At 34.3% G+C, this 21,368-nt stretch overlaps 2 protein-coding genes and 1 pseudogene across 2 annotated transcripts; 1 reads left to right on the top strand and 2 right to left on the bottom strand.

Moving 5' to 3' along the window:
* LOC126704562 (glycine cleavage system H protein 2, mitochondrial) lies at nt 1–5,093 on the top strand. The gene is made up of 3 exons (XM_050403554.1): nt 1–207; nt 2,615–2,874; nt 4,525–5,093. The coding sequence occupies exons 1-3, from the start codon at nt 129–131 to the stop codon at nt 4,651–4,653; spliced, it is 468 nt and encodes a 155-aa protein (XP_050259511.1). The 5' UTR covers nt 1–128; the 3' UTR covers nt 4,654–5,093.
* Nucleotides 5,094–5,318: 225 nt separating this feature from the next.
* LOC126704776 (uncharacterized) lies at nt 5,319–8,940 on the bottom strand (annotated as a pseudogene).
* A 10,825-nt stretch (nt 8,941–19,765) lies between these two features.
* On the bottom strand, nt 19,766–21,190 carry LOC126704563 (uncharacterized). Its single transcript, XM_050403555.1, has 2 exons — nt 20,866–21,190; nt 19,766–20,136 (listed from the first exon to the last, which is right to left on the bottom strand). Exons 1-2 carry the CDS (start codon nt 20,953–20,955, stop codon nt 19,819–19,821), a joined length of 408 nt encoding a protein of 135 aa, XP_050259512.1. The 5' UTR covers nt 20,956–21,190; the 3' UTR covers nt 19,766–19,818.
* Between the last annotated feature and the right edge of the window lie 178 nt (nt 21,191–21,368).

A 21,368-nucleotide genomic window follows, 5' to 3' on the forward strand; every position in this document is an offset into this window, starting at 1 on the left:
ACCAAGTATTATTATAAGAGAAACAAAAAAATAGTGTAGTGTGTGACAGTGTGTCTGTGTTTGTTGAGGGCGAGAGTGAGAAAAAGCAGGGTTTTGTGTTTTTGGGTTCAAACTTCAAAGTTTCAAACATGGCTTCAAGGTTGATGTGGGCATCAAGGGCTGCCTCTTACCTCAGGATCTCTGTGTTCCACAGAGGCTTTGCTTCTGGTATATATCAGACTTTACTTTGATGGGTTGTTCTTTATTTGCCTTTTGTATGTATATATCAAATCATAAAGGCTGAGATGTGGATTTGGATCTCTCATTTATGTGTTAGTTAGTTAGTTAGTTAAAATGGTTGATCTATGATTCTTTGATCAGAATATTGGTTTTTGGAAATGGGGTTTGTTTGTTTTTGTCATTGGTATCATATTTATTTACCAACTTTTGGTTGCTGAGATCAATGTTTTCTTGATTTTTGGAAATGGGTTTTGTTTGTCGTTGTCATTGGTTTCATATTTTCAACGTTTTGGACTTAATTACTGCAGAGATCAATGTGATCTTGAATCTGGGCATTCATATATCAATATACTCTCTCTCTCTGAAAGCTATACTTTTTATAGTGTGGTCAGTTTTTTGTTGTGCTGGAATTGTGATTAATGTTAGGCCAATTATTTCTATATATATATATATATATATTAATGAAAATGAAATCTAAACCATTGTATGTCGCTTATAATTTGTTGAAAATTCAAACCCAAGTCTGATTGTTTTGAAGTAGTTGCTGTCAGTTTGGACGATGATCTGTGCTACAGTGGTGGACAGTGTGGTTCCAATATTGAGTTATTTGGACTTACAATTTGTGACAAATTAATGCATTCTGGTCATTTTCACATTGTTGCATGATTTCACATTCACAATCATAGACCAGTACAAGAATATAGAAGCACATAGAATAACCTTTAGGTGTACCATTAGAACTTATAAGAGAGAGTTTTATTTGTCGTTAATGAGGCAATTGTTTACTCTTTACCATTGTTGAATGGTGAGATTTTCCAGACAGAATTTAAGCTTCAATCTTTATTTCCAGCGTAGATATCCTTTTATTCATATAAAAGCCAGTTGACAAGTTTGGATGGCTTAGAATCTTGCATAATATGACTACCAAGAAATGGAATGGGATTTCAAATCAAATAATTTTAATTACCTTCAACTTCAAGTAATGCACTTTATTGGGTTATTGTTTATTAACAATTGATATGGATAATATTTTAGGGTTCCGCACACTATTTTTGTAAGAAAAGAGGAGGATGATTATGAAATACTACCAAATTCAGAAAGTGAACTTGGCTTGTCAGTGGAGAAATATATTGATTAGTTTTTAATAAGTTTCAACATTAAAGGGTGTCCAAAATGATGTAATAAATCTGAAATCTTCATCTTAAATAATATTTTCGTAATCAATACATTTTTTGTTTATTGGTAATGGATGATTTTCTATTGGCATGCATTGTACTTGATAGATTTTGTCGCACAAACAGTGAACAGAACTATATGTTTGCATATCGTTATAGTCTTCCTATTATTGTTGTTGTTATGATCATCTATATTAAAATCATAGTTGAAATTTCCCCTACATATTGTTGTGAAAACCGAAAAACTGTAATTTTTCTGATAATAAGCTCTGCCCCAATTCAACTCTTTCACAGATTCCTTTGTTCCTCTAAATTTAAATGATCCTCACCAAGAAGAAGTGGCACTTGCAGCATTTTTTTTTTCTTTATTGTATACTTTTAGCTATTCTCAAAACATAATTATTTTTTCCTGCACTAAAGTAGGTGTTATATTTTCTTTTGGCCCAAAGAACTCTAGCCCAAATGACACCTCCTCCCCTTGTAAGGTCATGACGGAGGTTAAGGTTGTGGGTTTAAGAGTAGACCCACTGAATTTGTGTAACTTATCAGTTATCAATAAAATTAAAAGTTGTCCTCTTTTTTATCTTATTAATACATTATGGTCAGTTTGAATGGTATGCTAGTACTATGGTTCATCATTTGCACACGAAAGAGTTTATACAAAGTTATGTACAGCCAATGGGCTGTTATTTTTTTATGGTGGTCGTACTGATTTCAAGGACCACTCCATCTCGATTTGAGTATTTACTCATGAAAAAGCAGCTTATTTAATGATAATGTTACCACAAACTACTATTATTTATGACACCCAAACAGCATGTGGGGTGTCAAGAATATTGTAAAGAAAATGAAAAAGGATTTTGAATGCTTCTGCAAGCTCAATAAGCAACGTTCTTGATTTGTCAGAGCATTGCTCTGCTCGCTCACCCTCTCTCTCTCTCTCTCTCAATTCTTTTATTGGAGTTTTACTTTCTCATATAAAGTTATCCAATCAAATTTCCTAATCGATATATCCTTGTAGAATAAAGATAGTTCTCCCCTATAAATGGTAATTTAGTTCATTGATTTTGTATCATTCAGCAAAATCTTTTCATTTCTAGATACAGAATCATTTTAGTTAATATTGATTTTGGAAATTGTGGAGATCAAATCTTTCTTGGATTCGTAGAAAATTGTCCTGCCTATTGTGCTTATACATTTCTTCTCCAATTTACATGCAGTTGTGAAGGATCTTAAGTATCTTGACTCTCATGAGTGGGTGAAAGTTGAGGGGAAATCTGCTACTGTTGGTATAACTGACCATGCTCAGGATCATTTAGGTGATGTTGTCTATGTTGAATTACCGGAAGTGGGGGCTCCTGTATCACATGGCAGCAGCTTTGGTGCAGTTGAAAGTGTTAAGGCTACTAGTGATATTAACTCTCCTGTTTCAGGGAAAGTAGTTGAAGTAAACGAAGAGCTCAATAACTCCCCTGGTCTGGTGAGTATCCTTTTCTAATTTGAGTTTTGGTGCCTTATGTTATGTAGTGTCTCTTTTGGTCTGGATCAACTCAAGTAAATTCATAGATTGGAACAGTTGAGAAAAGATAACCATATTTTCTTTTTAATGGTTCACTGAAACTGAATGTCTTGATGTTGTCAATCATCTAGAAGCTACGCTAGAGTTTCAGTACATTGCCAGCCAATCTGAACTTGCTTTTGCATTTGTTAAGGATGTGATACCTGATGTTATGTTCGTTTATTGTACATGAGATTCCAAGCACAAGTGTTCTTGAGCTTTTTTTTTTTCCCCAAATCAAAGATTGTAGAGTCAGTCATGAAGCTTTACTAGCCACATAAAGCTGAGTCTCTTTATCTCTCTCTCATCTTTTAACCTTTTGGAGGTTCTTCATTTCTTAGCATGTGTTGAAACTTTGAAATGCGGTCCATCTTTACTTATCTCGGCTATATATATATATATATATATATTCAATACAAGTAGCTCAATCCAACACCTATCTTCTATTTATCAAAACCCTCTGCTTATCCATGGCTCTCCCATTAAGGGGAAGAGGTATCACTGGGTGCAAATGCTTGTGGTAGGTCAATCCAACACTAGTTTTCTCCATGCTTGTGCTAGGTACCACTGCCTTTAAAATGTTACTAATCTTACAATTAAGTTTTCTTCTTTTCATTTCTGGTTTTCTCAATTGCTCTCATGATAGAATACTAGCAGGTAATTTCATGGTTCTGATAAAATACCTTGTGTGGCCTTTTCATAATATAAGAACTTGCTAAAAGTTGTTTTGATAGACGATATTCTAAAAAAAATCTGGTTTTCCAATTTCAAAATTGAATTTTAAGCTAATGCACCTAAGATTCATTTTTGGGGGTAAGAGAGGGGGTGGGGGGGTGTTTGAGAGGGGGCGAGGGGAGTTGTTATGAAGTGATTTGAACTGGGTCCAATCTTCATCTCTTGACATAAATGCTTCAATGAAACTTGTGTGAGGCTCGATCTTTGTCTCTGTTTGAATGCTCTGGATTCAGAGAGGTCTGACCATGACCAAATTTTGCCTCCTGACTTGTGTGCTTGCAACCTGAAGGCAATTTACCATTGCATGTTGTCTTCATCTTGCCCTGCATGACTTGTCCCCATGGCTCTCTTTGTCAACTGTTGCATGGTACTTCTTTCCTTCTCTTTTGGGTAGGGCTTCTAAGACAAGTTTCGTTCTTCTTCTCTTCTTCTTATATTTATTATTTTTTAATTGCCTCCCCTAAAAAAATCCTCCTTTTCTATTTCACCTTACCTTAAATGGCCTATAGTTATATATAGTTCCTTCTAGTTCTAGTATGGAAGGTTTTAGGCAATGTCCCTGAGTAGCCAATATTTGGAAAAATCAAGGGCAGAATAGTCCATAAGGGCAACTCTCACGCTACTAAACTTATTGAGCTTAAGGTTGATACTAGTAGTCACCTGAATAAATTTATAGGTCTCTGAAAATGTAGGTTAACCATCTTCATTGTGTTAAAAAATTCATTCACATTTCCAATTTCCTTTAATTGGTGAAGTTTGACTCTTTTTTTGCCATCAAGAGTATTTTCTTCCTTCATTTCGTTTATGCTTATTTCTGATGTAGCTATCTTGATGTAGATTAACTCAAGCCCATATGACAAAGGATGGATAATTAAGGTTGAGGTGAGCAACAATGGTGAATTGAACAGCTTGATGGATGCAGATAAGTACACCAAGTTCTGTGAAGAAGAAGATGGAAGTCACTGAGTGACTTGCCGCAATGAACTTTGGGTACTTTTGGGGTTGTCCATGGATAATCACGATAAATTACACAATCCTCAAAGTGCTTGGTGCACATATCTCTCTTTCTATTTTTATCCAAACATGTGCTTTCACGGTTCTTCTTTTGTGGCCTAAGAGCTATAAATTTAGTGGATATCTTAAGCGAATAATCATTCTGGGTTTTAGTTTCATCTGTTGGTGCTGCTTAGGCAGGTTTGTGGTTTGAGAACCATTTTCATAATATTCGTTTGAGTTGAATACTTATTCAACATATGGGATCTCATTTTCTTGATGCATGGAGAACGCTTTCATATTCACTTTCTCTAGTCAGTTACATGGAAGTTCAGAGGGTGGATGTCAAGGGATGCTAAAGAAATTTATATTCTTTGGAATTAAATCATTATGGCTAAATATTATCGTTCACTAATTGCAACCTGTATTTCCATTTTACTGTCTTGTCTGTGGTGTCATTCTCCCAAATTTGGTGTTAAGTTTTAATGACCAAATCACATTAATTTATTCAATTATTCCATTTCCATCTACTTCTTTTTCCCATGATATTTCACTTTGCCATTTGGGTTCTTCTTTCATTTTCTTACTGGTTTTCTCTCCAATTTGGAGGGATGCATTTTGGTGGACCCAAATTAAAATTACCGGGTGCCACCATTTTCTTTTCTCCCTGTTTTCAACTCAATCAAATAAGGGCAAATAGAAATTTCTCCTCAATTTTCACCTCTATCTTTTCCATCTTCCCTATTTTCAACCAATCCAAACATACTTTAGTGAGGGAGTTTAGGTCAACATGTATGAGGGAGTATTAGAACAATGGTTAGTGATTAAATTTATGATAAAATTTGGTTACAAACTTGGTTGTAGCTTAAGGCTACAATTTCACTAAAAGGAATTAACATTGCTATATATTTTGAAATTTTAATCACTGAATTGCATGTTTTTTTACCCTTTTAATACAAGTCAAATTTTATATCAATTGGATGATATTTACTATATGATCTATAAACTTACTTTTTATGGATTATTTTATACTACAAAAATTTTCAATTTAAACAATTGATTAATAACATAGTTATCAATCTTTGATCTTTTTGAAATTTTGCAAACATGAAGAATATATGAAGAAAATGTAATCTAATGGTGAATTTATCAAAATTCACATTTAATAAAAGAAATATTGAATGAAGTTGTAGCTTTAGGCTACAACCAAGTTTGTAATCAAACTTATTGGAATTGACGCGACCTCCCATTCATAAATTTGTACTTTTTTATCACCCTAAGCTTTTGGGATTGGCGTTACCTCCCATTTCAAAAATTAATTCATGTGTTTAAAAAAAAAAAAATTGGAATACACATCCTTGTTTTTTTAACTGGATTGTGAATTCAAATTGAGAACTCTCTTAAAATTAAAGTAAATAAAAACAAAATCAACCAAAAGTGGGTTTATCGCTAAGAATATATAACCTTGTTGTTTAAGAATATCAAACCAAGACACTAATCAGTTTTTGATATAGATTGTGATCGAACTTCAGATCTCTTATTCAACCATTAGAGATTTTACTAGTTAAGTTAAGTGTAATTATCATTTAATGATGATATTTAAGGCTAGGAGATTTGTATATAGAATATGAAATAAATGAATTTATTATATTAGAAAAATAGTGTTATTATATGGTCTGAAATGTGATGTGGAAGACATATACCTTGGAGTCATTAGAATAAGTGAGGAAATTCTCCCCAAAGGTTGGACAATTATTTGTTGAGCCATGAAGTACAATAGCATTTGAATTTTGGGTTTGAGTAGTAGCCATTGAAACTTGATGAGAAATTTGTTGAGATTTTTTTAGTACAGAAATTTGTCAAAATAATAAATTTTAAACTTAGGAAGAAAAATATCTTATCAAATAATTTATAATTAGTTTCACAACACTTCCTTCAAAAAAAAAAAAAATCTCACAACATTCAAGTAGAATACACAAAAGAAATTCTTAATGAGAGGAAGTTCTATTAATACTGATGACATTGCACAAACTTTGCTTCACTAATTATACCACTTTTCACTTCCACTTTTCTATGGTTGGGAAAAAGGTACTGTTGTAGCGATTATGTTTGTATTTGTGTTTGTGATGATAATGATGTTGAGATTTGGTTGAATTTGTGTGTAAAAGTTTTGCTTGAATCTGTGATTTGTATATATATATATATATATATATATATACACACACAAATTTGGAACTACCCCTGAAGTCATGTGGCTAGCATGGACCAGTGGAAAAGGACATCAATCGATCCTTTTGGCACCACCCAAGGTCGGCTCAACGAATTTGGGGGGCCCTAGGTGAAAGCCTTAAACAGGGCCTTTTATTATATTTAATTATAAATTCATATATTGTTTTCAATTAAAATTTATTTTTCTTGCTTTTTGAGACTCAAAATTACTAATTAAATTTTTGCATTCAAGTTACGCTAACATTTCATTTTCAATTGATGATATGACTAATCCACTTAATCTTTCTTGTGACATAGTTGATCTTAAATAGGATTTTATTAATTTTAATTTTGAAAAACTTCTTTCTGCGGAAGCAACTGTAACAGGTATAGTTAGTAATATTTTGAAAGTAATACTTGCATTTGGAAAAGATTCTAGTCAATTTATATAATTTAGTACATTAATTGGAGAGTTATCATTTATTTGCAAAACTTCTTTTAAAACTTTTAGTTTTGAAAATAAATCTAAGCCATCAATATTTGAATAAGTTTCATGTGTGAAAAAACATTCAAGATTAAGACAATTTTTTTTCAAACTATCATCATCTAGTGATTTTAGTTTTTCAAAATTAAATAAAAAAACCAAAAATATTTTCATATATTTGAAATTGTTCAAACCTACTTTCAATTGAAGAAATAGCTTGATCTACTATATATAAAAAATAATCAATTCTAAAATATTCTTCATCGGATTGTGTTGTCTCATCATTGACATTCTCATCAAACTGTTTCTTCTTACAAATTATACGTTTTTCACGAAATATAGGCTCTATTTCCATTTTGGTTGCAGTTTCTTTAGATGAATTCATAGCAGATGTAAATCCATCTTCTCTATATTTTTTTAAAAAAGACATGAGACCTTTTAATTGATCTATAGCAACATTAATATGTATGTCTTTCGATTGTAAATTTTTACTAACAGAGTTAACAGCAAATAATATATCATACCAAATAGTCATAGCTAGCAAAAAATCAAAACTTTCAATCTCATATGTTGCTAAACAATCAGCTTTACTTTTTGTTTTGGGATCTTCACTCGTTTTTGCCAATTGTAACAAAACATCTCTTATTTCTAGAACTTGAAATTTTATTGCTTTCACACTTTCAATTTGACTTTCCCAACGTGTTTGTGACAATGGCTTAAGAGTTAAACCTGTCACATTATTTTGTAAAATTTTCCATCGCTTTGTAGAAGAAGAAAATAGTGTGTATATACGTTGTAATACTCCAAAAAAAGATATAGCTTTAGGACAAGAATTAGCCATATCACATAGGACAAGGTTGAGATTATGACAACCACATGGTGTGTAAAATGCTTTAGGATTTATATCAAGAATTCTTTTTTGTACCCCTTGATTTTTCCCTTTTATATTAGACCCATTATCATATCCTTCTCCACGTACATCATTAATATCAAGTTCAAGATTTTTTATTGCATTTATAATTTCATTGAAAAAACCTTTTCCAGAAGTATTATCTACCTTTAAAAATTCCACAAAATGTTCATCTATTTTTATCAGACTTATTGAAATATCCATACATCTTAGTATGAGAGTCATTTGTTCTTGATGACTTACATCGGGGGTACAATCAAATATAACTAAAAAGTATTTTGCTTCTTTAATCTTTTTTACAATTTTACTTTTAATTTCATTTGCTAATAATTGTATCACTTCATTTTGTATATTATGTCCAAGATAATGATTATAGATTGCACCATGTTAAATACGTCGAACATGTTCTTGCATTACTGGATCAAATTCTGTAATCATTTCAATTATACTTAAAAAATTTCCGTTATTTTCTTGATAGATCTTTTCGTTTTTTCCTCGGAATGCCAAATTATTTTTACCAAGATTTTTTACCACCGCTATTATTCTTAATAACACTTTTTTCCAATGATCTTTCTCTTTCTTAATTTGTTCTTGGACATTTTTATCAATTGTTTTATTCTTCAATAATCTTAGTTCTAAATCAATCCAAGTATTCATATTAGTAATATGCTCATTGGTTGTTTCGTGATTTTTAAGAATAGAACTAATATTTTTCCAATCCTTAGTTCCTCCATTAGCTAGTTGATTTGTCTTAGATTTTGAATAAAATAACTTGCAACAAAAACAAAATACTTTATCTAGGTCTTTTGAATACACTAACCATTTTCTATCATGTTTCTCCCCATTTGGTAATTTTTGAATATAATGCGTAGTAGAAAAATGTCTAGAGTTCTTATCTATAGGAAAGTTTAGATCATCAACTCTTATTGGATAATTTTCTACTAACAAATCTCTTAATTTTATATCAATAGTTTTCCATTGACTTGGATAAAAAATATTTGTAGGAATATAATTAGGTTGATCATTAATATTTTCACTCTCCTCTAAATTATTTTGAGCTTCATTATTAAGAATGGTGACGTTACATGTTTGAACATTATCATGACCACCTTCGTTATTATCATTTTGTTGTATATTTTCATTATCTTCTAACTCTTTTTGATGAATTTCTTGTTTATTTATGAAACCTTCACTCAAATTTTCTGCAAGATTTTGTTTTTTATTAGTAATAAATTTGTTCATAGCTCCTTTTTGAGATTCAATTAGTTCTTCTCTTTGTCTTATTATTTTTTTTTTTTTTTAGATTTTCATATCCAGATGGATATTTTCTAGTAGACATTTGTAATTAAAAAATATTTATGAATAAATGAAACACAATCTATAATAAAAAAAAAATTACAATTTAACAAGAATAATATAAATTTAATGGATAAAACAATAGAACCTAGTTTATCAAAAGCACAATTGTAGCTTTACTTAATATGATTACTTTACACTTTAAACCTGTACAAAAAAATTAAAATTAATATTAATACAAAGTAAATTATTCTAAATTTATAATTTTGTTATCAATACTCATTTTTTTGTGTAGCAGTAAACCTTTTTTCTTTTATCAAAATGTGAAGGACTCAACTTGATTGGATCTACTAAGACTAGCCCACTATCCCTCCATGGCTCCATCCACTAAATCTGATTTTTTTTTTTTTTTTTTTTTTAAATTGTAGGACTAGGATCATTGGATCAATACTTTAACTTCCATACCACTAAATCTGATTTCTTAAGGGGGAAAAAAAAAAAAAAAACAAAACAAAACAAAATGTGTAGACTAGAAGTCTAGAATCAATACTTTTACTCTTTAATTGGGTCCATTCCATAGCCTTCTAGAGAAATCTTAAGAAATCAAAATTTAAGAGAACAAACAAAAAAGTGTAAAGAGTACAAGTGTACAACTAAACTAAAGTTTAGCCAAAAAGAAGAATAAAAACCCACCAGCAATGAGCAAACTCCTCTTCAAAAAAAAAAAAAAAAAAAAAAAAAACCAGACACCCAGCAACAAACTATGAAGAAGACAAAAGAGGCAAAGGAAGAGAAAACAAAAAAGAACCTGAAATGAAGATCTGTGAACACACCAAGTCTATTGCCAACACCAATTGATAAGTAAGTCAACTAAAAAGAGTGTTTTTTTTTTTAGGATCAAGATGGAGAGAGTCAAAGAGTGAGTGTTTTTTTTTTTTTTTTGCCTTTTTTTTATTTGTCTCTTCTTTCTGCCTTTTGTAATCTTTTCTTCTGCAACCTAAAGATTTTCTGCCTTTTGTAATCTTTTCTTTTGCAAACTAAAGATTTGGTGATGTGATTAGCCTTCATGTCACTTTAGTGTGAGAAACGGGCCTTTTTTTTTTTTTTTTCTTCAGATGAGAAAGCAATATTATATAATATATTACTACTATTGGGGGCCCTCTTACAAGTGGGGGCCTTAGGCGGTGACCTAAATGGCCTATAGGTTCAGCCAGCACTGGCACCACCCAAGGATAAGGTGCAACTTGGCAGACGTAAGAAGAAGAGAGAGAGAGAGATCCTTCGAAACCCAAAAACAAATATAGGATAAGCAAAGTTGGTACCATCATCAAGTGCTTTGAGTGTAAGAAGGGTTGGACGTAATAGCAAAACATGTCCTTTAAAATCCAAAAAAGACAAGGGTTTTTTTTTTTTTTTTTTAAAGAACAAAACAGAAAAAGAAAAAAAAAGAAAAAAAGACAAGGTTAGTTTTGTTCTTTATGTTTTGTTTAATTTCTTGATGCTTATGTATATATTGTTTTGTTTGTTATACTGTGGGATACATTGTCTTACCAATGGTCAGAACTTCAAAAGACACCTACACCAAGTACAACTAGTGTTGGTGCATCACAAGTATGATGGTTACACAACAATGAGAATTTATGCTTAATCCCCCTAAACTATTATTTATGCAAAATTTACATCCCACCTTTTAGTTAGCAAATTTAGACTCACTACAATAATCAAATGACTGAATTGCCCCCATTTTAATCTCTTAAAACATCACTTGACCCTTATCTGTCAATCTTTTGCTTTCATCTGCTATAGAAGTAGTAATTTATTAGTTCCTCTCCAGTCTCTTGATTCCTTCAGTCCCTCTCAATTTCTCGGCTCACTCCCTCAGTTCCATATCCTAGTCCTAAAAAACACTTAGATTGAAATTACCCCAAATTGAAAACCTGAACTCGGTCTCTCCCTAAATTCCAGTTTGTGTGAAGCAATGATTTTGTGTTTTCTTAGGTCATTTTTCTTCATTTCAACATACATGTATGTGCATATGTCATAGGTAATATGAACTGAGGCAATAAGGCAGAGAGTGACTTGAACAAATTCATTATCCATGATTTTCATTCGATATTATCACTTGTCAGCTTCTATGACGATTGTAGCACAAAGCCCTGAAAAAATAAAAATTAATTAATTTTATAGTAATATTGGTTTCCAAATAATAAAAAAAAGATAGAAAACTACTAGACATAAAGATATATAGCCAGGGTTTGACTTTGGGCCAAATTTGCCAAATAGCACAATTTTAACAAAATTTTAGGAGAAATGCATCTGGCTAAAGTTATTTAGTTATGTAGCACATTTTTAAAACTCGAGTTTGTACGTCAAACTTGAGTTCCAAGCAGTTCGCGTGGCGCGCCAAGCAATAGAACTCATACTCCTTGGAACTCTGAGTTTCCCCGATTTTGAGTTGGAATTTGGATCTCAAGTTCCAAAAATGTGCTACATAACTAAATAACTTTATCGGGGTCCTAAAATTTTGCTAACATTGTGCTATTGACAAATTTAGCCTTTGCTTTGTGCTAGTAAAAATGTAGATGATAAAGATTGATAGATAATACACAAAGAAAGCTTTAATTTATCGTGATTCAAGCAGCATGGCATTGTGCAGAGCAAACAGCTTATCTAAAGCAATAAACATGTTTCCTTTGTACATTTTCATCATATTTGGAGTGAAGTTTTATTTACCTATCAAAAAAAAAAAAAAATTCTTGGTATTGTTGTTTGTTACATGGATTAGAATTTTGTTTCTTGTTGGATTCTTGTAGGTGTTGGGTGGGGGGGGGGGGTCATCAATAATGTAAATTTTTTTTATTGGTGTGATCTTGAAATCAAGGTTTTCAGACCCGGACCGTTCATTGAACAGTAAAAGGGAGAGGTTCAAGGTTTTTGAGGTCAAACCGAGGTCGAACCGAGTTCGAACTGTGATGACGTCATAATTAATTTAATAATTAAGTAAAGCCTAAATATATATATTAAATTTATAAAACTAGCAAAATTGACAATATATCTATATATGTGAGGGAAATTTAATGATTTTCAAGCATATATTTAATAATTAAATAAGAAAGTTAATAAAATAAAATAATAACCATGAAAACATTAAAATTTATGATTAATTTTTGAAGTAAAGTTGAATATCTTTGAAAGATTTTAATTATAATTTTTTTTATTCATTGTAAGAGATGGATAATTTAATTAAGTAGAATAAAATTGTGTTAAGTTGTTTTTAAAAAAAAAATTGCTAAGGGGTTGGACCGTACGGTTCTCACCGGTTCGTGCGGTCCAACCCCGGTTTTAACGGTTCACGGAATTAACAAAAAATCCGGTTCTTTAGGCTTAAAAAACCGGTTTTCATCCCGGTTCCTGGTTTTCACGATCCGACCTCCCGGTCCGGTCCGGTTCTGAAAACTATGCTTGAAATTTCTGTGTATGGCAAATAGGTGTTGAATTGTAAAAACGAGAGAAGAAATGAGGTTAGAAGCGATGAAGAAGGATGAAGATGTCAAATATGAAGCAATGAGATAAATTGAAACTCTGAAGTATCAATTGATGATGGATGTGGAAGTAGGCAAATACAAAGGAGTTGTGAATAAACTGAAGCTGGTGTGTTTATGTATTCTGGCAAAACAAAAGTAGCCGATGTTACCTTGATGCAACTTTTTGAATATTGATGTCCATGATAATGGTGTATGAGTGTCTTAGAAAATGTAACTTTATGTTATATTTTGGTGTAAAAAAATAATGTAACTTTTTTATGTTAGCTTTTGGTTTACCTGACAATTTAGCTTAATAATAACTTTGATAATCATTGGTTACCACCACCTACAAAATCTACGTCACCTAGGCAAACAACAACACCAATGATTAAGGTAGGTAAACAACACACTACTGCATTTTATATAATCTAAATCCCAGTTATTAAGGCAACCAACAACAACAACATTGTATATAATCTAAATTCTAGAATTGTTTCTAAAAGAATCTTTATCAAGCTTTGACATAATAAGTATTTTTTCTCTGCAATGACTTATATTTTCAAGTCTAACGAAATAGATATTCCCATAAGAGTTGCCCATGCTATTGATGTAGCAATAGATAGATATATCACCTAAATATGCAATCTGCAAACATGCAGCACATAAAGTTGCAGAATTATATTCAGGACAAAAAAATAATTCTAAAATTATCTTTAGTTACAAAATCTATTTCACTTAATGTAACGACCCCGCCCCAACTGTGTAGATATTGTCCACTTTGGAGCCCATACTCCTCATGGTTTTGTTCTTCCCCAGGTTGTGCTGGGGAAAAGGCCTCTACACATTGAAGGGAGGTCATTCCTTATAAACACATTCTCATGTGCTTCCCTAGGCGATGTGGGATTCCATGGAATGCAAGACCCCCCTTTTTGGGTCACTACAATCCACCCCCCTTACGGGCACACGTGTCCTCGCGTGTGGGGCCCACACTTTCGGCTAGGGCATGGCTCTGATACCATTTGTAACGACCCCGCCCCAACTGTGTAGATATTGTCCACTTTGGAGCCCATACTCCTCATGGTTTTGTTCTTCCCCCGGTTGCGCTGGGGAAAAGGCCTCTACACATTGAAGGGAGGTCATTCCTTATAAACACATTCCCATGTGCTTCCCTAGGCGATGTGGGATTCCATGGAATGCAAGACCCCCCTTTTTGGGTCACTACACTTAAAAGCTCTAGAATTATCACTACCAAATGTATGTGAATTACATAAAAAATATTATTGTTAGGATAAAATTTAGGTACAATATTTTAAGTGCTGTTCTTCAGGTTTCCCACTTAATATTGAGCCATGTGGTTACTTAACAAAAAAATACACTTTCATCCCATGAGAAAAAATCTACACGACAAAATCTTAAGAGGAGTGATAAGATTTGTAATGAGGAGAATTGTAATTAGAGAATGAGTGGTGAGTAGTTATAGTTAGTTAGTTGTTGTGTTAGTGATAGTTAGTTAGTTACTGTGTGTTGTCATTGGCTGTTGTGATGATGTCATGGAAGTTAGTTAGCTTAGCTGGAGTTAGTTAAGAATGTGGAACTGTAATAGTATAAAAAGGGGAGAAATAGAAGGTTGTAGGGGTCTTTGGATGCATAATATGAATTACATTCTCATTCCTATCTTCTCCTCTCTAATTCCCATCTATCTCTCTTATCTTCTTAATTCTCCTTCTCGAATGTTCTATCTCTCTTCCTCGTTACTCTATTCAATTCATTTCTTCACTGGTTACTAAGATCTTATCAATTGGTATCAGAGCCATTCTGCTACTATGGTAGAAACCCGATCTTCTTCTTTCTTAAATGAAAAAGTCAATGCTCTATCATCGACGATCGAGCAACATGATCAAGAATTCCGTATTGTTCATCAGAAATTGGATGCAGTCACAAGTTTGTTGCAGGCTCTATCAGAGACAGTGCAAGGTATTACAGAGGCTGGTAACGGTTGGCAACAGAGACGTCAATCATCTCCTCCAAGAACCTCATCTCCAATAGTGACAAACCCATAACAAGATTCTGCGATGATTCCTAAAGCTGTGAGATTGGAGTTTCCGAGGTTTAAAGGTGAGAATCCATCAGGTTGGGTGTACAAGGCCAATCAATTTTTTCATTTGTATAATACCCCGGTCAACCAAAAGATATTATTAGCATCATATCTTATGGAAGATGAGGCCCTGATTTGGTTTCAAGATGCAGAGGAGGCTGGTCTTTTTACTAGTTGGGAGGCCTTTGTTAGAGCATTGTACGTGAGGTTTGGTTCTTCTTCCTATGATGAACCTATGGAAAATCTAACAAAATTGAAGCAAGTGGGGTCTATATTTGCTTACAAGGGACAGTTTGAAGCCTTGTCCAATCGAATTAAGGAACTATCCGAGAAGCATAGACTCAGCTGTTTCCTGAGTGGACTGAGGGATGAAATTAGATTACCAATTAGGATGCTGAATCCCCAGAATTTGAATGCAGCCTTTGGTCTTGCCAAAATACAAGAAGAATACATTTTTGCGTGCAAGAAGAATGTCAGACCATGGGGTGAAGTGTCTAAGCCTTCAATTTTGGGACCCCTACCAATCAAGAATGATTTGAAGACTACCAAACTACCAGTACAGAAGCTTACTGCTGTGCAGGTTGAAGATCGAAAGAAGAAGGGATTATGCTTCCATTGTGAGGATAAATGGTATATGGGACATCAATGCAAGACACCAAAGATTTTCCTTATGGAAGGGTTTCAACAAAACAACTTGGGAAGTGAGCAAGAGTTTCTTGATGAAGAAAGAATAGTGGGGTATGATGTTTCCACAGAATTGCAGCAACAAGGGGCAGGGTGTGCAGAAATCACTCTCTATGCCTTACTTGGAAGTCCTTCTCCAGGTACAATGAGAGTATGGGGTAGAATTCATCATCAAGATGTGCTTATCTTGATTGACAGTGGTAGTACTCATAATTTCTTGGATGTTTCTTCATGGTCATCCTTGAAATTGCCATTGTCAACTCAAGAAAGCTTCACAGTTAAAGTAGCTAATGGGGAAGTACTTAGAACACAAGGTGCTTGCCATGAGGTTAATCTCAGAATTCAAGGTCAAGAATTACAGATTGATTTGAATGTTTTATCCTTGGGTGACTGTGATGTGGTTCTTGGTACTCAATGCTTATGTACTTTGGGACCAATTAAATGGGATTTCAAGAAGTTGGTCATGGAGTTTAGTCTTGGGGGTAAGGAAATTCTGTTTACAGGATTACAACCATCCGGTCTCACTCTTCAAGAAGCTGACCAATTCTTTAAACCAGTCATCAAGAAAGGACTCCTGCTGCAAATCATATCCTGTCCTACTCCTTCCACACCAGTGCAGCAACATGGGGCCATTACTGAGTTACTAAATGAGTTCAACAAGGTCTTTGAAGTACCTACTGCATTGCCTCCTCTCCGAGGACATGAGCATCAGATAGTCTTGAAGGAGGGCACTGAACCTGTTTGTGAGAGACCCTACAGGTATCCCTTCTATCAAAAAACTGAAATTGAAAAAATTGTTCATGATTTACTGGAAGCAGGCTATATTAGAATCAGTCATAGTCCTTTTTCATCACCTGTGTTGTTAGTAAGGAAGGCTGATGGAAGTTGGAGAATGTGTATTGATTATAGGTCTTTGAATAAGGCTACAGTTAAGGATAAGTATCCTATCCCTGTTGTAGATGAGCTGCTTGATGAGTTGAGTGGTGCTATGATCTTTTCTAAGCTAGACCTTAGGTCCGGTTACCATCAAATTAGAATGAAGGAGGGGGATATTCATAAGATTGCCTTTAGAACCCATGAAGGCCATTATGAGTTTCTAGTTATGCCATTTGGTTTAACTAATGCACCATCCACGTTTCAGTCATTAATGAATAAGGTGTTCAAACCATATTTGAGGAAGTTTGTATTGGTATTTTTTGATGATATATTGGTGTATAGTAATTCTGTTGAGCAACATGTTTCTCATTTGAGGATGGTTTTGACTATGTTGCTTGATAACCAAATATATGCTAAGCAAAGCAAGTGTGTGTTTGGCTGTGAAGAGGTGGAGTATTTGGGGCATTTAATTTCAGGCCAAGGGGTTAGAACTGATCCCAAGAAGACTAATGCCATGCAAGATTGGCCCATTCCTACATTAGTAAAGGCTTTGAGGGGTTTTTTGGGTTTGACCGGATATTATAGGAAATTTATCAAGGATTATGGCTTTATTGCAGCTCCCTTGACTGCATTACTTAAAAAAGATGCCTTTCAATGGTCTCCACAAGCTACTTTGGCCTTTAATGCTCTCAAGGTGGCTGTCTCTACACCTCCTGTCCTGGCACTACCTGATTTTTCTAAACCCTTTGTGATTGAATGTGATGCTTCAGGAAAGGGGTTGGGTGCTGTTTTGATGCAGGGTAACAGACCTTTAGCTTATCATAGTGAAGTTCTGAAGGGTAGAAGTCTTCACTTATCTACTTATGAAAAGGAGTTTTTGGCTTTAGTGAAGGCAGTTAGGAAGTGGAGGCCTTATTTGGTTGGAAAGCCCTTCATCATCAAGACTGATCACCAAAGTCTTAAGTATTTGCTTGAGCAGAGGATTGGAACTCCAACTCAACAAAGGTGGATTACTAAGTTGTTGGGGTATTCATTTTTGATAGAATATAAGCATGGAAGAGAAAATAAGGCTACTGATGCACTTTCAAGGAGACTGGAGGACTCAAACAGGTTGGAGGACTCTAATTTTGCCTCTTTTTTCCTGATTTCTTTTCCTTGTTCTTCCTGGTTGGACATTCTGAAGGATAGTTATAATACTGATCATGAATACCAGCACTTATTTGAAGCTTTGGCTGTTGAAGATTCTGCCCCTGCTGGTTTCACTCTTCATAATAGTCTTCTTTTTTATAAGGGTCGTATCTTCCTCAGCCATAGTTCACCATTGAAGCCTCTAGTGTTGCAGCATGTTCACAATTCTCCTTGTGGTGGTCACTCGGGTTATTTGAAGACACTACATCGGGTGAGGCAGGATTTCTTTTGGAAAGGTATGGTTAAAGATGTCAAGCTTCATGCCCAATGCTGTGAGGTTTGTCAAAGGGTGAAGGTGAGCACTTCCAAGCCTGCTGGTTTATTACAGCCCCTTCCTGTTCCGGATAAACCCTAGCTTGATATCAGTATGGATTTTATTGAGGGGTTACCTAAGTCTCATGGTTCTGAAGTGATCTTCGTGGTAGTTGACAGATTGACTAAATTTGTCCATTTCATTCCCCTCTCTCATCCTTACACAGCTGCAAAAATGGCTACAGTTTTTATGAAAAATGTGTTTAAACTCCATGGTATGCCTAAGACTATTGTGAGTGACAGAGGTTCAGTTTTCACAGCTCATTTTTGGCAGGAGTTATTCAAGTTGTAGGGCACTGAGCTAGCTATGTCTTCAGCTTACCATCCTCAATCTGATGGCCAAACGGAGGTGGTGAATAGGAGCCTTGAACAATACTTGAGGGCCTTTGTTGGTGACAAACCTAATGCTTGGGCTGATTGGCTTCACTTGGCTGAGTATTGGTTTAACACCAATTTCCATACTTCAACTAAGCTGGCCCCATTTGAGGCTCTTTATGGCATACCACCTCCCAGTTTGTTAGTTTATATTCCTGGTGCTACCCAAGTGGCTGCAGTGGATCATTTACTGCAGAACAGACAGGACATCATCTCCTTGCTGAAACATAATTTACTTTCTGCTCAAGCTAGGATGAAATCTCAGGCTGATTTGCATAGATCTGATACAAGTTTTACTGTTGGTGATTGGGTTTATTTGAAGCTACAACCTTATAGGCAGCACTCATTGAGGTTGAAAGGTTTCAATAAGCTTTCTCCTAGGTTCTATGGACCCTTCCAAGTTGTGTAGAAGGTTGGTCAGGTGGCATATAAACTTGCCTTGCCTACTGATTGTTCTATCCACCCAGTTTTTCATGTATCATGTTTGAAACTGAAGTTGGGATAAAATGTAGTTCCAGTTCCAACTCTTCCTTCTGTTACTTCTGCTGGTGTACTTAATCCTGAACCTATTGCCATCCTTCAACACAGGACTAAACGGCTCCGGTCTAGAACTATCTCTGAAGTCTTGGTCCAGTGGCATGGTCATTCTCCAGAAGATGCTACCTAAGAATCCCTCTACAACTTGCAGCAGCAGTTTCCTCACCTTGTGGGCAAGGTTTTGTAATCGTTGGGGGGAGGTGGACCTTGGGGGCAAGGTCTTTTTAAGGGGAAGGGAATTGATAAGATTTGTAATGAGGAGAATTGTAATTAGAGAATGAGTGGTGAGTAGTGATAGTTAGTTAGTTGTTGTGTTAGTGATAGTTAGTTAGTTACTGTGTGTTGTCATTGGCTGTTGTGATGATGTCATGGAAGTTAGTTAGCTTAGCTGGAGTTAGTTAAGAATGTGGAACTGTAATAGTATAAAAATGGGAGAAATAGAAGGTCGTAGGGGTCTTTGGATGCATAATAAGAATTACATTCTCATTCCTATCTTCTCCTCTCTAATTCCCATCTATCTCTCTTATCTTCTTAATTCTCCTTCTCGAATGTTCTATCTCTCTTCCTTGTTACTCTATTCAATTCATTTCTTCACTGGTTACTAAGATCTTATCAAGGAGAACCTAAAGAACAGCACCTAAGTACTGTATCAAAGTTTTGCCCTTATATTGTTAATGCCCTTATTCTTCTTCTTCTTCTTCTTGGACTGCACCCTTTGAATGGCCTTTTCCACAATTGGCACCACCACACGTTGATTGTTAGTACCACCACCAGTCGTTGAATCCCCAACACTTGTAGCAGCAACCACTGAATCTCCAGAACTTGCAGCAACCATTGAATCTCCAGAACTTGCAGCAACAACCCCTGCTTCTCCAGCCCTTGCAGTTGTTTTAGTTACAGCAACAGCACTTGTAGTAGCAACAATTCCACCTCTAGCACCTTGCTTTTTGTTAGCATTCATCTCATTCTGCATCACAACATTATATTAGTTATAGTTAAGTAAACAACAATCACATTAAACTATTATTAAACCTGCATTATAACAATCACATTATTGTTATTAAACCTACAATATAACCTACAACTAGGGATGGCAATTGGACAGGTTGGGTAGCTTTTGAATTGGGTCATAAATGAGTTGGGTTTATAATTACCTGTTTAACCATTTATTACCCATTTAAAAAAATTTTAAATATCCACTACCCACCCGTTGAAGCAATTATAAAATTCATATTATAAATTTTCTCAGTACTACATAAATCATATGAGTTTTTTTTTTTTTTTTTTAGGCAAAACTAATTCACCTTTCTCTCAAAACTACCAAAGCTAGGAGAACAAAAATATGAGCACCGAAATTGAATCTAACTTGCAGATTTTCTTTTCTCCTAACTTTCTTGGCAACCAATAGAGGAAAAGTAAAAAAAAAATTATATCATAAGAATTGAGGAATTATTCTCAAATCTATCCATCTTGATCTAAAATGTGCCAACCACATAAAATTTTCAATCAAAAACAAATTCAAATTTTCCCAGAAAATAGTTTTCCTCAGTACAAATTGTGCCCTAAAACAGAGCAAAATAGCAAATACACAACCGCCAAACTAAACCTAATCTAACGATTTTTCCCTTTCCCCTAAATTTTCGCTGCAACCAAACATAGGATTAGTAAAAAATTAAGAAAAATATTGAGTAATTACAGATTGGTAAGCGGATTTGAGTGTCTGAATCAGAGCACGACGTTTTGGATCCCTCCAATGTCGCTTTTGACGCCATGGAATCCGAATCATAGTTCAATGATTTGCCAACGATTTTCATTCTATGATTTCCTTCTTTCTGGGTGAGTGAGTGAGGTTTTGTGGTGTGTTCGAAGAAAGGGGTTTAGATTTTGTCTGTTTGGTAGTTGAGAAAATGCCCAAGAAAATGAAGGAGAAAAGTTTCTGTTAGATGCAAGAAGCGGAGAAAGTGACGGCTGGTTAGCATTTTTTTTTTAGCATGTTGGGTTTTACGTTTTAGGCTTTTAGCTGTTTTAGATGGGTACTTGGTACTCAGTGGTTTAACCATTAAGATTTATTTAGTTGAACTTGAATTAGCCGTTTGTTCTTATCTATTTAATTCAAATATTTAATTGAATTAGGTTAACAGAATTATTAAATGGGTCAATGGGTTAATGCGTTTAAATAGCAGTTTTTAGTTTTTTTAG

This window comes from Quercus robur, chromosome 11 (assembly GCF_932294415.1).
Source record: "Quercus robur chromosome 11, dhQueRobu3.1, whole genome shotgun sequence".
Classification (NCBI taxonomy): Eukaryota; Viridiplantae; Streptophyta; class Magnoliopsida; order Fagales; family Fagaceae; genus Quercus; species Quercus robur.